This window comes from Rissa tridactyla, chromosome 16 (genome assembly GCF_028500815.1).
Source record: "Rissa tridactyla isolate bRisTri1 chromosome 16, bRisTri1.patW.cur.20221130, whole genome shotgun sequence".
Lineage (NCBI taxonomy): Eukaryota > Metazoa > Chordata > Aves > Charadriiformes > Laridae > Rissa > Rissa tridactyla.
In genome coordinates, this window is record NC_071481.1 from 1,289,543 (window position 1) to 1,306,819 (window position 17,277).

Consider the following 17,277-nt stretch of genomic DNA (forward strand, 5'->3'; position numbering starts at 1 on the left):
CACTGATTTCAGTCTGCCTGGCTGCATTAAATTATATCACCAGGAGAAAATGTCAAGGATTTAAGTGGCCTTTGGGAGAAAAATGAAGGAGCCAAATGATGTGAGAGAGTCTGATAAAGAGAAGTTTAGAAACAAAATATTTCCATATTTTTTAAGCTGGGACTTGGAAGCTCTGCTGTTTAGCTCATTACATCAGAAGTCTGATTCGCAAGCAACTCCACCGCTGGCTTTCTATTTTAATATATTACTAAAACTATATGCATCCCGTGGAATGCAACAAATGATGCCCCCATCCTTCACTTCCATCTGTCTTCTGGACCTTTACGGTTTTCCCGAGGCCGCTATTTTAATTGGCAACGGCTTTTCCGACCCATGTTATTTTAACATTCCTAGTGAGAATGCCCAGAGGTGGCAGGATCCTACGTTAACTCGAAGCTTTTGCCTTTCTAGCCCATTTATTTATTTTTTTCCAGAAGTTCCTTTTACAAAAATAAATGCCGGACTATTTACATCATGACTTATTTTTCCAGGAGGAGATGACCACGGTGGGTCCCAGACAGAATACATTACACGTCCCGAGCTGTGATGTAGCCGTTTCCATCACAGATGGTCAGCGTGTAAGCAAGCAACACAGCGTCAGCCCCGAGAGCGCTGGCAGCGCGAGAGACGCTTTCTTAATAGCCAGCAATGAGGGCTCGCTAATCCTCATCTCGGCTGACAGTTCCTTGGCCTGCCTAGACATTGACATCATTTTTTCCCACAGTTATCAGCCGCACAATAGCAGCGAGGCAGTGCCATGGGTGCTGTTCTCCTGGCCGGCGGCGACGGTCGCGCCGCCTGTTGCTGCTCGCAGCCCTTTGAAGGCTCAAGCGAACCATCCCGGCGCTGACACAATCGCTCTGCGGCCACTACGAGTCTTCCCAGTGCTACGGAAACACCGGCTTCTGCAGCACGTCCATGGACCTCGCAGCAGGCTGGGTCCCGGCCGCACTCGGGGCACGTTGGGCTCAAGTCACCCAAGAACAAACCACCCCCTCCAGAACGGGCCATTCAACGAGCCCGCTGCACCTACCGAAATGGATGCTATGAAGCATCCTATCCTAAGGGAGAATTAATTGCCATGTTAATGTCTAAATCAAGTAGCTCAGGATACCTCTTTTCACCCAACTTTACTACAAACAAGGACACGGTATTCGCTATGTGCCAAACCCATCTCATCCGCAGCAGGAGGACAACAAAGGTAGTGCCAGTGCCCAGGTGGGGAATACACAAACTTACCGGTACCCTCCCTGCAAAGCTTAAAATAATCTTCCTTTAGAAACAGGTTTTACAAAAAGCTCTAAAACAAGAAAAGACTGAAGTGTTCCCTGTAGAGCTGAATTCATTCCTTCTGGAATTTTAACTGGCATTTGGATAACTCCATCCAGCCTGCTTTAGACGTGCCTTCCCTCTTCAGCTCATTCTAGGCATGACATCAGGCATCGCGCCTTCCTCAACAACCAGCCGTTTCAAGAAAAACTAGAAACCCCTTTTTATCTTCTACAAAAGGTAAGTCTGCGAGAAACGTATCCGGGACATATATCCGGATAATAACACGCTACTGTGTATTTACACTGTACTTGTTACTCCAGACTTCAAAATGTTTCAAAAAGGCTGGGCCCACAACAGCAGTTCCTCCAAACTGAAAAACTCGACGAAAAGGAATTAGAAAGCAAAAGGGGGGTGGGGAGGAAGAAAGGTGAAGTGGCTCACAAAAGGCCATCAAGTCAGTCAGTGGGAGAGCTGCATTTCCAGGCTCCCAGGGCTCCTGACTCATTCCCAAGCCATGAGAGCCTGGGCTCCGAGGCATCTGAACTCTGCATTCTTATCGAATCAAACCTCTGGAATTTCCCCAGCAGAAGTGCCATCTTAGTGTTGGCTCGTGGGAGAGTCCTTAAATAGGTCAAGTTTCTTCTTTATCAAAATAAGGATGTGTTCTTTATACACATCGATTACGAGTACTCCTCCCAATCATTCAGCCCCTTCGATTCAGGACATGCAACGTGCTGTGACAAAGCCGAGGGAAGTACCATCAGCTGCAGCAGACTGCCACTGCTCTTTCTAAAGAACCTACACCCCGACCTGCCTCAAGATGCGATGTCAGCTAGAAAACTAGCTCGTTAGAGGAAACGTTTAAGGCAGGGTATGTTAATACCTGTATATGGGGTCCATGAAAAAGGGTGATGGCTTAGCATAATGCAGGGATGGCTGCTGAGGCAGCTGAGACTGGGAAATCTTGGGTAAGACTTCACTTGCCATCAGCTTCCTTTCCCCATAAATGTGGTTCTTCCGTGGCTCTCTTCCTCCGTTCTGACTGGCTCGGATGCGGTTGCCAATGCTCAGATCCAGTGGCTGTTCTTCCCCTGAGGATGGGGCTGGCAGGACCTTGGGTGGCGGCAAGATTGGCTTAATCTCTTTTGGCTTTGTGGTGAGATCGAAGGGCGACTCTGAGCTGGTGCTGCCTACTTTGTGGAGGTCCCTGGGTGACTTTGGTTCTGCCTTGACCAGCAAGTTGTGATTGAGGGTCCGCTCCGTAAAAGGATAGAGTGAATGGGGGAAATTGGGGAGGAACTGAAAAGGGAACATGGAATGATATGGGAGCGAACCCATCTTTTTCTCCTGCATCCCCATAAAGCCAGGCCCAAAATACTTCTCCGCGATGGAGGCGATAGCTTTAATAGAGTCATTGGCTGCCCCCGTGGTAGGCAGCAGGTGCTCCTCGGGGGGAGGAAAGAAGGAATGCTGAGAATAGAAGAGGGGGATCTCACTCGTGTTGTTGGTGGAACTTGCAGACACAGAGCTGCTGACAAAATCTGGCTTGCTCTCAATTTGTTTGCCCTTATCTTTTGTTTTGTCCCTGTCACTCTCTGCATCGCTGTCCAGGTCAGAACCGGTGCCAGTAGTGGTGTCCAGATCTGTGCCTGTGGTTGTATTGACGTCCTCGAAGTCGCTGCCATCGGACATGTCACTGTTCCTGGCTTTTAGCTTCTCCAGGTAGGAGTTTTCCAGGCTGCTCTCACACTTCTCCTCCCCTGACGCGGCCTGGTTGCTGTTGCTCACTGCAGAGATCAGAGGGAGTGCTGGGTTCCCAAGGGGGCTTGGAAGCTTTGCGTCTTGAGTGTGGTTGAGGGGACTTTTGAGCAGTTGTGTGGGTGGTAACAAGGGGGGCCTGGGGTACAGAGACGGTGGGAAAATCCCTGGGAATCCCGGAGTGAGGGCAGGAAACGCTGGGGGGGCGGGTGAGAATGGAAGACCCCCCGGGTGCGGGCGGGATGGAAAATAATCATTAAATCCCAGGCTGGCGTGATTGAGGTTGGGAGAGGGCTTGGATTTGTCCATCATGGAAGTGGGCGTTAGGGGGAGGCCGGGGGCAAAGATCCCGCCCGGGCTGTAATGGTTCTTGCCCTCGCAGAAGCGGCGGTGCTTGTTGAGAGAGGAGGTAGTGCTGAACATCTGCCCGCAGTCCTTGCACTTGATCTGGGTGCGACAGTCCGCGTGCATCCGCTTGTGACGGCAGAGGTTGGAGAACTGCGTGTAGGATTTGTGACAGACCTCACCTAAAGCGTCAACAGAAACCAACAACAAAAGCGATATGAAATTAACAGGAAGCGGCAGGGAATTCACCCGGAGCTTCAGCGGCCTCCCCCCACCCCCCGAAACCCCCTTTCCCTAAAGACAGAAGAGAAGAGGCAAAAAGCAGGCCGCGGCCACACGCCCAACTGGAGCCCTAGGAGCCCAGCTCCATGTTCCTCCTGCCAGGGCTTCCCTCTGCTCTCCCTCCCCAACTTTCAGCACACCATTTAATTTCTTTGTGCTTCAGCTCTCCCTAACGAGTCCATCTGCTCTCCTCACTTTGCACGCACGAGGGAAAAGCCATCTCCCCCTTCCCATGTTCACACAGGGCTCAGCCACCCCCGGCTCGATCCTGGCTATGCCTAGGGAAGGAAGAGGCAGCCCTGGGAGTCCTGGCGGAGGGGGGGCTGGCTGGGAGCCCCCCGGAGCAGCCACAGAAACGCTTCCTCTGAACCCCATCCATGTCCAGCTGCACCGGCCGGGCTCGCAGAGGCTCCCGTCCCAGAAAGTCACCTCCCTCCCGATAAACCCCCTCCTAGAGAATCTCCCAACAACGACTAGAGGAATCCGAAGGGATGCACTGCTCCCGCTTTTTTCTGCAATTTGCTCTGGCAGGGGGGTCGGAATAGATGATCTCCAGAGGTCCCTTCCAACCCTATGGTTCTATGATTTTCTATTAATATTAGCTAGTCTGCTTCCCCAGTAGTGCTGGCATGGCAGGGAGCGCTGAAGGGAGAAGAACTTTGCCTCATTTAATCAAACCTACCCTTTCTTTAATGCCATTAATAGTAAGTAACCACCCCGTAGGGATGCTCTATAAATACTTTGCCAGCCAGGCCCCAGTTCAGCCAGGAGCGGGGTGAGATCTTGCATTCATTACATTAGTGAGACACCCAGCAATGCTAAGTTAACGTTACATCAGTGTTTTCTTTAACGACCTGTAAATACCAAGCTTTCAAAATGTGGATTTTTATGACCTCCTTCACCTACAGACTTTGCTGGTGTGGAAGGAACAGGGCAAAGCAAGAAAAAAATCCAACCCAAACTTTTCTATCTATCAAAACACTGTAACTTTTTATTATCCAATGCCTCTTTCAACATAGGAATAAATTCTACTTCTCAGTGAATTAACACACTTCTTTCACCGGAGAACTGCTGTTATCACCATTTTGTACGCATGGAAACGGAGACAAAGAGAGGGAAAGTAGATTGTCCGGAGCTGGGCAGGCAAGGACCCGAATCCAGCCTCTCCTGCCAGCCAGCGCTCCGACCCAGCGACAAACTGGCCCTTCCTCCCCCCTCCCTCCCACTCCCAGGGACACACAAGCCTGACTCTCCCTGTATTTTCTTCTAAATCTTTAAGATTTACATCAGTGCTTGAATATCAAATGAACGTCAGGAGAATATTTCACCGGCAGCTCTGAAGATATAAGGGGAAGCCCTTTCCATTGAAATTGAAAGCAAAGATTATTAAAAATTAACAGATTTGACATTTCAGTTCGAACGAGCATCCCAAAACTCTGGATTGTCGCTGAAGGGTCTGGTTTCCAACTGCACTAGAGATTTAACACGAACCGCCTTTCCTCAGAGTGTTCCGGCCTTTCTGCTTTGGGCTTAGACACAGCGAGGGGCTGCAAAGGAGGCACAAAGAGAAGAACTCGAAAGTCGTCAGAAGAGTTTCAGTGTTCGAGCAACTGCTTTTTCAAATGAGTCTGCCAAAGCCATCCCTAGTTTTTGGCAATCACACCTTAAAAACTCGTGTCAGTTCTTCTGAATGACCATTATTATACACATACAGTTTTATGGCTGCTGCACGTATTATTTTAGCTACCTTAGACTTTCAAAGAAAGGGCTTATTTAGTTTTTTTACTCAATTTTAAAATGCTTTCTTAATAAATACCTAAACAGAGTTCTTAAAGGAAACACCGCTCAACTTATGTTCCATAAAGCTAACAGGGATTAGATACAACCGCCTCTGTTTCTGTAGAAATTCGAGCAGAAGGATCCGTCAGCATCTGCCGAACACCCGAGTCCCGCAGCCCCCTCCCACCTTCCCGGGCCGTCCCTGCGCTGTGCCACTGCGGGGGCTGCGGCTGCCACCAGCCCGGCTCGGGGGGACGCCACGTGCCACATGCCACCCGCAGGCGCTGGCAGGGACAGACCCCTGCCGCCCCTCTCGCTTCTGACACTACTTCAACTTCTGGGACCAAAACCTTCTGGAGCTTTGGTTCCAGAAGGGACGAGCGTTTCTCTCCCCAGAAAAGCCGTCATCTCTGGGGAGGGAAGTGACCGTGCGTGTCCCCGCGAACAGGCAGGTGCAAACACCTCCGTGGGTAACGATACCACAAGGAAGCTCCCTCTCAAATTACTAATATCTGAAAAAAAAGCCGCATTTGGGTGGATTTCTTTAAAAATGCAAGCTCTTCTTTCCAGAAAAAATGACCCTTCTCTAATTTTAACCATCTCCCCTGCCACGTGCCAGGGGATGCGATACTGTGGGTTAGACGATGCACACAGGCTTATAACAAACGGCTGAACTGCTTGTGCCGATTGTACCACAACCGCATGCGCTTTCTGTCAGCTTTCACCGGCTCCACACCGTGTGTGTGGCGTTTCCTTCGGTTTTATTGTACGCATTCGCAATATTACAAAAAAGAAGTTGTATTGTCCCCACACGGCAAAACTTTATAAGACGACTAAGGACAACAAAAGCAAAGTCTTCCAAGGGAATTAGGTTCCTTTTTGCCATTTTCCGCCCCAGGAAGAGTTGCTAGACATATGACGCTGCACAAAATTTCCTAAAGAAAAGTCCTACAGTTATGCGAGCTCAGATCATCATTCTAAAATAAGGAAAAGTGGAAATTTTGGGGTTAAGTCTCCAGTTGTACGATGATTTAGTAACTCCGCACGTTATGCCCTCTCTCGCTGTTCTGTGTTCTGCAGTTATAAAGTTACGGTTTTGTGGGGTTTTTTAAAGCCAGGTATAATATTGTAAAAAACAAACAAACAAACATCCCCCTTTCTTCCACTGAAGAGGAAACTTCCCCGCGAACGCCGGCCGAAGCTGCTAATGGATTCCATACTCACGCTCGTGGCTCCACCTGGCACATCTGAGCGAGGCAGAATCAGCCCCCAGTTGTTCCCCACACTGATTTAGACTGACAACCCCCTAATTCTTATGAGGTGAGAGTGAGGAGATTATGAGGAGAAATCATTCATCTCGCTGCAGCGATACTATGAGATTCAAATTATCTCTTTCATGTGCCCGTCGTCAAATGAAAGATTGCATCAAAATGAGCAATAAGAGTATTTTTTCTTCCTCCACTGACACCCATCTGATTATCTCGGAGCGCATTAATGAAACAAGTCTCCCAGGATGCTCCTGCATGCTGTTCCCATTATACCAACAGGGGAAAAAAGGCAGAAGTGGGTTCAGTGGCTTCCCTCCCGAAACATCAAAGCCGGGAATCAAACACAGATCCCGTTCCGTGCTTGAAGCACACTTTCTGAGGAGTGTCAGGAAGTAGCCCCCAAAGTTCCTAGAGCTTTGTTGTGACACAATCCACTTTGCTGCACAGTTATCAAAATCCAATAGGTGCTCTGTCAATTAAAAATATATACAGCCCTGAGAATGACAAGAAATGAGGTGAACGGCTCTCGAGGGAAAATGCCCTTTTGGAAATATTCCACTGGAGGACGAAGGACACAGTTAATCTGCTATTTATTTGGTATCCAAGCATTATCTAGATGAAGCATGCAGTAAATAAAGAAGAAAAAACTCTTTTTAAAAACCTTCTTCTTGTCTCTGTGACTATTCCGAATTCTTTACAATGGCTACGGGATTTGAGGCACCCCTGAAAAACATTTCGATCAGGCTGTGTCAGCTATTTATTTATGTCACCAACATGAACATTCAAAAATGATTAAGGAAAAAAAGGAGAGAGAAAGAAAAGATATGAGAAAATGGCATCGCTAGGACTGCTGAGAGACTCGGCTTTTAACTTGTCAAGAAAGTCAAAAACTGCCATGAATGTTTACTGAAAAAACAGGGAGCATGCAAAAAAAAAAAAAAAAAAAAGAAAAAAAAAAAGAAAAAAATCACTGCGGAATTTCATCTTGTGCTCTGACCTATAAAATTACAGCGGCTGCTCACAGAGGGACAGCCAGTACTGGGGGGCCCCCGCAGGATACGTGCAATTATAGCGAAAGCCAGAGCTCTGTGATGGCCGTGACAACTTACATATGAAAGGTTTGACAGTGCTGTGAATGTGCTTGTGCTGTTTGAGGCCGGAGGAGGTGGCGAAGGTTTTGCCGCAGTCCGGGCAGGCATGGGCCCGCGCGCCGACGTGCTGGGAACGGATGTGCCGCTGGAGGTTGCTGGGGTCGGTAAACACCTGAAAGAGAAAACGCCTTGAGGGAGGGAAACAAAGCAGGCGGGGGGACAAGCGTAGAGGTGAAAAGCTTGACTATCTTTTGCGTTTTTTTCGCCACCGCTCCCAGCATTAGGCGGGCAGGATATTCACCTCCCGCTGCACGCAGACAATGAGCCCAGCCGGGCTGCGTCGTGCCCTGCCCGGCTGCTGGCACGCTCCCGGCAGCCTGCGGCGCTTGCAGGCAACAGGCCTTTGCTTTCCCCTGTCGGCCCGCCGCCCCGGCAGCACCTCCAGTACCCGGGGAAAGGCCAGAGGCGAGATGCCGGGGCCAGGCTGAGCTTCCGACCCAAGCTGAGATAGCTGAGCACACCGCTCTCCTTGGCTACCACGCTCCACACCACGGCCGGGCCACCACACTGTGCCAGCACGTGTCACCCATCCTCCAGACCCCTTCCCCCAGGTCCCAGCACCCTCTCCCAGCAAAGCCGCCCACCGCGGGTACCACGTCCCGCGCCATACCTTAACACAGTTTTCACATTCAAACCGTTTCCCGCTGTCGTGAGACATTTGGTGCCGAATCAGGTTGGATTTCCAGTTGAAAGCCTTGGGACACTGGTCGCACTTGTACTCCCTCTCCTCGGTGTGGATCACCATGTGCTGCTCCAGGCTGGGGAAGGGACAGAGGGTGACTCCCGCGGCCGCCCACAGCCCCAGCCCAGCTCCCAGCGCCCGGTCAAGGCAGAGACTTTACAGCACCCTGCCCCAATTCAGGGAGGTCTGAACCCGAGAGAGTGATTGGAGATGGCGACAGACAACCAGGCCGGGGGGCCCGGGGGGTCTCCAGAACCCCCTGCTGCCCCAGAGCCCTTGTGAAAAGGAGGGGAGCAGCACATCCACCACGAGCGGTGCAGCGACACGCAAGTACCATTTATTCTTTTGGCATTTATTTCGCAGATGGAAGCTGCCCTATTCCACCTCAAAACATCACCGTGTTTTATGATTTTTCTTATTAAATACCCGAGTCCATTTACAAGGAGGAAAAGGAAGGTAAAACCAGCCCTGACCCTGCAGGTTCCTGAAGGGAAAAATGAGCACTTTGTGACCAAGGCTTCTATGGCATCCCCGCAGGGAAAGACAAGATATTAGCTGTTGCTGCTGAGACTATCACGTTGCCGTTTTCGTGGGCACAAAGCCCACAGCTTCCCAGAACACAGCAACTTAACATTGGAAAGAAACACGATAAGGTGCAAACACATTTCACTTCTAAATGTCAGACATCTTTTATTACTTAACTCGGCAATTTCACCTCCTGCCAACTGGCAGCCTCTCCCCAAGCCAGGAGGACGGATGATGGCGAACCGAAGCGGCTGCTGGAGCGGGGCCACGGCCGGGATGGCTCCCCGGAGGAAGGCGCGGGGTGCTCTGCCTGGTGCCCTGCGTGGTCAGGCAGCGCTCCGCGGGGCCACCGAGCCGCGACAGCCAGGGGAAGGCGCTGCCGCCGGCAGCGGGGCAGGCACCGAGCCCGGGAAACCGTTCTGCTGAAGACCAAGGGCTGTAAAACGTACTGAGCAGGCTGAAAGCCCGCACCTCGCGGGCCAGCCCTGAGAAACAAAGGAATAAAACCCCAGTCCTCTGCTGCCTTCAGTGCAGTTTAATGGGAATTACAAATTCTCCTCCTTGCTGAGAATTCTGATAAAGGACAAACTTACGTGGAATCTACTACCGCCTGAAATCCCCTACAGATCGATATTAAACCACTCCTATGGAACTTTAAAGCACTGCTATATTTTTTATAGGAACATTAAAACCAAACACTACTGGAAAATCCTGCCAGTCTTCATTAAACGCGACAGGACAACTTCGCAGCAGGTAACTCCTGGGCATTTCCACGCGGCCTGAGGGATTTAGAAGCCTAGGAATCGACTCAGCCTTGACACGCTGCTCTCACTCACTCTCTCCAGACGCCCACAGGACCTGCATCCCCAGTGGGACCGTTTGCCCACAGGCCCCCTGGCACCAGCAGGTGGAGCAGAATGGACCTTCGAAATTCCCAGTGTAAAAGCAGACTGCTCTGACAATCGACCCGCATTGAAACCTTCGTGCCCTGAGGGCATTTGCCGGCACGGGAACAAGGGCAACCAAGTAGAAGGTGGCCTCATCACCAGTGGGCTCGGTGGGACGGCAACCTGCCTGGCAACCCCCCGCAGGGACCTGAGGAGCCACCCGCCTGCTACTCCCTTGAAGAACCTCCTCTTCCTTCAAGTCAGACGGTTAATATTCATGAACATGCCCCTTATAAACTGCCAATCCACTCATTTTGAAGAAGCAATATTCATTTTGCTAAAGAAATGGTGTTCTTAACACTACGAAATTTTTTACACATGCAAAGAAATATATACCTTTCATATACATACACAAAAATATGTTCCTGTTAACTGTGATTTATGAGTTTATTTAGAGCAAATATGGACAAACTAATATGCTGTTTAGAGGCAAGTACCTACTGGGATTAGCAAAACATTTATTTATTTAGTCAGCTGCTAAATGCTCAATTTCAGTTCCCCAGTGGCACTCTTGATTTGATCTGTATTAACTTCTGAAAAATTGTGAGACCATCTAGGTACGCTGAGCGGATATATTCTGTGTTTTAGTGGCTTTCTCAGTACATAAAATGCTGCAGATTGATGGGGGAGGGAGAGATGTGGACATTCTCTCCCAGCTCCACTAAGTCTGTCAGTGTGTAGCACACCGAATGGTGATGGTGCTGACTCTGTCTTTTCCGTCAAAAAATGACTTCATATCATTTGCTTAAAAAAAAAAAACCCAACCCAAATCTTTGGGATCACTGGTCTCAAAGGCAATGCAGCCTCTGAGCCCAGGAGTCCCTGCCATAACTCCAAATGTTTTCCAAGTGCATAGGTCTGTGCCTAGAGACCTGGAGCATCTCCAGCTGGGTTCAGCTGGAAATACCTTGAAAAAGCCTCTCTGTCACCCAGGGGTGCTCAAAAATTGGAAACCCACGCCAGCACCCGCACGGACTTTTGCCCTAAGCTTGAGATGTTTGTGCTGAGCACACCGATGACCGGTAAATGTCCTGTCAACGTTTCCCGCTTAATTACAAGGTCTGTAAAGTAACGGTTAGGAGTGATGATTTTGAAAAATCAAAACAGGAGAAGGTCCTGCAAATAAATGAGGACAGGGCTTGTAAAATTGGTGTTCTGTCCTCGGCCCTCCCAAAGGTTTTTGAGCTACCTTTGAACAAGCCATTTGTTCGTCCCTTTTACCTACCCGCACTTAGAAGTGCTTGCACCGGGAGCCCTCTGCTCCGCTGCCAGCGATGCTCGCCGTGGAGATGTTCCCAAGAGGGATCGAGGTGACACCGAGTCAAGGTCTGTCTCACCCACTTCTCCCAAGAACTCAAGGGAAACCGGGACCTTAACTCAGCCCCATCACTTGAATACACAGAATGAGCTTTGTTGGACCACTCTGAACATCTTACCCACGGGGATAAGTAATCACTGAAGGGAAAAAGGGACTTAACGTCTTTCTGCTTCTCTTAACCCCTGCAGAAGGGACACAGCGTCACTCCAGGCCCCCAAGGGGAGCCGGGAAATACACAGAAGTTACCAAGAGGAGACATATACATTTCAAAAGGCTATTTCCTAAATTAACATAAAAACTACAGGGCGCTGGAAGCTAAAGAGAAGAAAGTTTCTAATCCACAGATAGAGAGATAAAAGAACTGGAATTTCTACTAAAAGTCACAAATATTTAAAACACTTAAAGGAAGTTCTCCTTTTCTTGTCAGGTAAAAAAAAATTAAGCGAATTGCAGCCTCCCGGTATCTAATCTAAAGTAGCCAAGGTAGAAACACAAGGTGAGGAATAAAGACATCACACTGTGCTAAGAGAACCACGGCACAGGTATCACTGGCAGACAGGATCTATTACCAACTTTTAAACCGCCCACAACACAGCCAAGAGCCAAGCTCTTTTCAATACAGATAAACCACTTAAATGTTCTTTACCTTTCACCTTTCTCTACTTTTTTCAAAATAGATTTTTTTTTCTTCACTTACCTAGATAAAAAATCTGAAAGTAACAAGATAATTAAGTTTGCAATGACTAATGCTGGTGAACCACCATCTTTTCGAATTTTTAACTGAAATGAAGCAGCCCTTATAGTGGCTTTAAGCTCAACACTTTTGCTCCACTTCTACAGCACGAGAGAGGATCGCCAGTTCTCATCGTTCTACACCAAAGCTCGCTCTGTGTGGTGTTTGCTCATCTAAGAAGTCAAGTGAAGTGAGTATGAGAGAACTTCAGCCTCCGGTAAACAGATAAAACTCTAGTCCTTCGGCTGTGGAGAAAGGCTTAAAACACAGCCCAGGAGTCAAAGGCTCAGGATGCAAATAAACACAGTCCTAAGATGACTTTAAAACTGGCTCCTAATATTTAACCAGTTGAGTCTCACATTGCAAATAAATCAGAAATCTCAAAGATCTCTGCTTTAGAGCTGCATTTGATTACCATTACATTATGCTTGAATTTTCCTGTTAGAACTTATTGGGACAAAGAATTTTTCCTTTTTAAAAAAAGTTTAATTCTTTTTTAGGGTTGCCTTATAACAACAATTGAATGGTTATTGCAAATGAAAATATGAGATGGAGAATATCCTATCTTCTTTTTTTTCCTTTTCACATTTCTATTACAAAAATGCTTGGTGAACACTAAATTTTTTCATTGACATTTTCTGTTTAAAAAAATTTAAAGCAAAAATTTGATCGGAATAGAATTTTTTTAACTGCTCCTGCAGGATCAAACAGGAACTCCTGACCATGTTAAGAGTTCTTAGAACAACAACGCCTCTTAATACCCACTGATCTCAAATGACCAAGAATTATATATATAAGAAGTCTTCATGCAAATATTGGCAGAAGGTAATAGCACTGTTTTCCCTCGGAATCGGATCACACGGGAGCGGTTGCTGCAAGGATACTAACCAGGTCTATCAACCTGTCACAGCCCTGAAAAACTCACATGGAATTCATTTAAACTTTATATTGCCAATAATCTGTGGGTGCTTCTACCAGTGGGTAACGAAAAGCATCCCAATCTATGAAATCAATGTGAAATAAAACACTGTCCAATAGCAAATGACATTGAGGGATCCTAAAAACGACTTTCCTGAAGCCTATGGAGAAAGGGAAGGAGAATTCCCGCAGTGTCCTGAGCCGCCCTGCTCCCCCCTTGCTCCCAGGTTTCCCATCCTTGGCCAGGCCGGCACAGGAGGAAGGGAGTGGGGCAGGCCAGAGCAGGGTCTGGCAGTTTTCCGGTACCTGTATTTATTGGGGAACATCCTCTCGCAGTCTTTGCACTCATAGACCTGGCCATCTCCAAGACCTTCTTGCTTGATCTCGTCATTCAGGGTCTCGTAGAGGGAGCTGACGGCGGTGCAGGCGTACTTCTTGTGCCGCCGCAGGTCGAGCTTCGACTGGAAAAGTTCATCGCAGTCCTCGCAGCGAAACGTGTGCTCTTCTACAACAGACAGAGAAGACGGTTTTGGCCTGGGCATCGGGACGTTCAGACAAGCCTCATTATTTTACCCAACACTGGGCTCGTAAAGAAAACGTAATATTCTGTGAGGATCGCTCAGACAAAGAAACAAAAAGGAAATTTGCAAGTGACAGGAGAGAGAAACCAAGGTAGGCTGTGCCAGCAGATTGCTTTCACTTTAAGCATTAAGAAAAAAAAAAATAAATCACAGAACCAGAATCTTGTTTTCTCTGTGTCCTGGCCTCTGCTGAGACAGGGACACCTACAAGAATTAGCAGATACACAAAATTCTGGGGCTGCTTCTGGAGCGTTGCATTTGTTTGCAACGAGGTTTTTTGAAAATATGAACCAGCTTTTCCTCAAAAGGGGCTGCCAGGGAAAAAGGGAACAAACCACACTCATAAAGGCAGACACTGGGAAAAGCAAATCGCCACAGCACAAACCTGGAGAAGCTTCTTTCTAAGAAAACGTCTTTCTAATGTCACCCTATGAACTCGTCCTGCCCAACTGCAGACACTCAGTGCGCCATCAGACCCGAGGAGTTCAAAACCAGAGTACCACGGAAGAAAGGAAAGGGAGCCAAATTCTTTGTTGTGCTGTTTTGCCTTTTTTTTTTTTTTTAAAAAAAAAAAAAGATCTAATGCACATAATAAATTATTGTAGTCAAGGTCAAACAAATTAAAAGGAGGGCAGCTATTATTAAGTTTACAAGGCAGCATCCTGACCATGGTGCCAAGCCAAACAATCAGCTCTGAGCTGTAAATTTTCCAGGAGAACGACCTCTGCGAGGGAGTTGGGATCGCTCCGGGTTTCTCCACCCAGCAGCCAGCTCCAAACAGAAGCTTCCGAGCCACCACTTAGTCACCGCTGCCGCATTTCCCTGTCCTCCTCTACCCTTTCCTCTGGGCTCCGGGGCTGTTTCCTATTAAGTTTTATTCTCTTGTTCTGATAACTTTACTTTCGAAAGGAAAGCTTGTGGTAAAATGCATTAGCTCGGGGGGAAGTGTGGAAATACCCTTTCTAAGGGATGCAGCCAAAAGCCAAGGCAGTGATGGAGCTGGTCCATCCCCGAGCGCTGCCGCTCTGCGGGAAAGGGGACGAGGGGACGAGACGTCGTCACTCGCATCCTCGGGGCCACTCCTCCGCCAGGAGCCGTTCTCAAAATCTGCAACCTTTCAGCAAACCCTCGGTTTAAAGCACCCCAGCCACTTGCCCGCCCAAAGTTTTGCACAATTACAGCCACTCAGGCTGTGCTTTAAGGCCTGAAGTTGTGTTTTATATAAATCAGGGTTGATTTTGTTAAAAGCGGGACGCGAGCAGAGGCAGTGTCACCCCAGCGACCGCTGCTTCCCCGCCTGCACTCGGGCAATAATCTCCTTTCTCCACCTCTCTCAGTGCAGCCCGTTTAAGCTCCGGCTGTGGTTTCTGACCCGTGCCCCCGCGCCTCGGGGAGTCCGCGACCTGCTTCTGCGGTGACTAAGAGAGAGAAGATCCCACAAGCTGCCTCAGTGAGTACGTGGGCAGCCGAAACCCAAAGTGGTCCACACCTACACGGAAAGTCTCGACGTGCCCACGAACTGGAAAGAGTCAAACACAGCTAAAAAGGAAAATGTCACTAAGACACAATCAGCAAAGCCTTGCTCTGTATCCGAGCCGCACGGCCAGTGGTACTGCAGCCAGTTTACACAGGGAATGAATAAAACACAGAGATGCTTCGGGATTTCCTGAACTGCAGAAGAGAGGGACGTAAGAAGAAATAAAATCCAGCAAGTCAACATTTTCCTTTGGGGAAGAAGGGGGATATCGACTAAAAAAGGAGACCTAAGGGAAGAAAATACCCATATTTTTCCCATTTCAACTAGTTTTGACAGATCGTACACTCTGAAATTGCTATCAGCAGCCCCACAGAGAGTGGGATCAGGCCCTGCTCTACCCCTTCAAGAAATTCTCTTTATCAGCATCTCGTAGAACAGCACCAGTATGTATCTCATGTGTCCCTGGGGGAGGAAACCTGGAAATCAAGATATAAAAAAACTACCTAGCGGTACCGAGAGACCGTGTATAACCTACCATTAAAATAATCCAAACTACTACTTACAGGGAAAAAGGAAAAAAAGATAAAAGAAAAAAAAAGAATTGCAGCATCATGTTATGTCCCTGTTATTGCATTTACTTGTAACAGCAGCATGAAGCACACAATGCTACCCAGCAAAATTTAGTATTTCATCTGCTCGTGTTTACGGCCCAAACACGTCCCTGGTGTGAAGCAGCAGGCGAGGGGCCGAGGGCCGGGAGGAGGTGTGCTTAGGTACCTTTTCCCTCCCCACACGTCCATAACTCGGGTGAGGAGAGCCAAGCCTGACAGCATCAAGCGTCCCGAACGCAGGCACTGCGCGGGCTGAGGCAATAATCTCATCATGCCGCCTCTCCTCACCGCTAATGAATTCACACTAGCTCTGAAAACAGTGTTCGCCTGCTGCAACGCTGGGTTTCCAGAGCCCCAGGCGTCAAGCTGTACGCAGAGTGTCGTCGGCACTAACGCCCCTGACCTCACTTTTGTTCTGCTTTTGCCTCCTGGAGACGTACGTGGGGTGGGAGTTCGCTTGACTCACGCACCCACTGAGCTGCGGAGTAACAGGATAAATCCCTCAGTAACTCCCGATAACGTGGAACGGCTCTGGCAAGCTGCTCCTCTACCTCAGAATTCACCCCGCAAATCACATGTTTCCCCTCTTTGCGCTTCTGGAAATACAGCGATGGCTCAACCTGAGAAAGGTTTTTTATAGAAGTGACCAAAAGCGCCCCGAACTGGGAACTCCCTGGTACCTCCACTTTAAGAAGCTCCTACAAAACTCCCAGCACCTCTCCAGCTCAAACTGGGAATTCCTCCGACCTGAAAACTTGGAACGGAGGACAGAGATTTTTTTTTTTTGCTTTCTTTTTTGTTGACTTCAGAGAGAACGCATCAAAATACCTTCTGCCAACCCACACTAAATTCTTCCAAGTTCAGTTTGAGATTTACGTGATTAATTGTATCTTATTTCACCCAAACCATCTTCTAGGAACCAGAAATCCTCTTTGAGTTTGGAAAACTAGCCAAGGAGAATAATTTATTATATACCCGGCTGAAGACGGACAACTTGCCAGCACCCCCTCCCACAGCGAGTGCACACCCTGACAGAGCGCTACCTGTTGTTATCAGCCAGAATAACGCATTTTTGTCCTTTCTGGGAGATTACAGAGTGGGTAGACAGACAGACAGATGAAATACACTAACAGCCTCAGTAATAACTGATAGAGAAGAGATTTTGCTTCTAATTCTCCCTGTCCTTTGCCAGCAGAACTGCAGATCTCACACAAAGCACACAGAAAATAACACCGTCCTCGGCTGGCAGAAGCCGGCAGAGCTACGTTTACTGAGCTGCCCCATCAGACTTTTATTAAGAAATGTAAGAAACAAGACAGCTCAGTTAAGGCACGTGCATATTTTGCTTTGGTATTTGCATACTTTCAGAGCTACACAATTTTTTACAGATCTAGCCCTTGCACATCACTAAATTGAAAAAAACCTATCTATTTTGTACAGGCTCGTGCTTCGGTAACAACAACGCTCCTCTTCTAGCATCAAACACAACAGCTTCTTCACAGCTAGAAAAGATGGATGATAAGAAAGGAAATGCACGCGCTTCAGAATATTTGGGTTTGGAAAAAGAAATTTTTGTTGAGAAGAAGAATTG

At 48.2% G+C, this 17,277-nt stretch overlaps 1 protein-coding gene across 3 annotated transcripts in view; it reads right to left on the reverse strand.

Annotated features, from left to right (window-relative positions):
* The window catches only part of PRDM16 (PR/SET domain 16), a 333,612-nt gene that overhangs the window by 24,999 nt on the left and 291,336 nt on the right, over positions 1–17,277 (reverse strand). For all 3 annotated transcript variants that reach the window (XM_054222392.1, XM_054222391.1, XM_054222393.1), the window contains exons 6-9: positions 13,324–13,522; positions 8,505–8,652; positions 7,853–8,006; positions 2,195–3,596 (exon numbers count right to left, since the gene is read on the reverse strand). In XM_054222392.1, the coding sequence (XP_054078367.1) occupies positions 2,195–3,596; positions 7,853–8,006; positions 8,505–8,652; positions 13,324–13,522 (1,903 nt within the window). The remainder of the gene's footprint in view (positions 1–2,194; positions 3,597–7,852; positions 8,007–8,504; positions 8,653–13,323; positions 13,523–17,277) is intronic.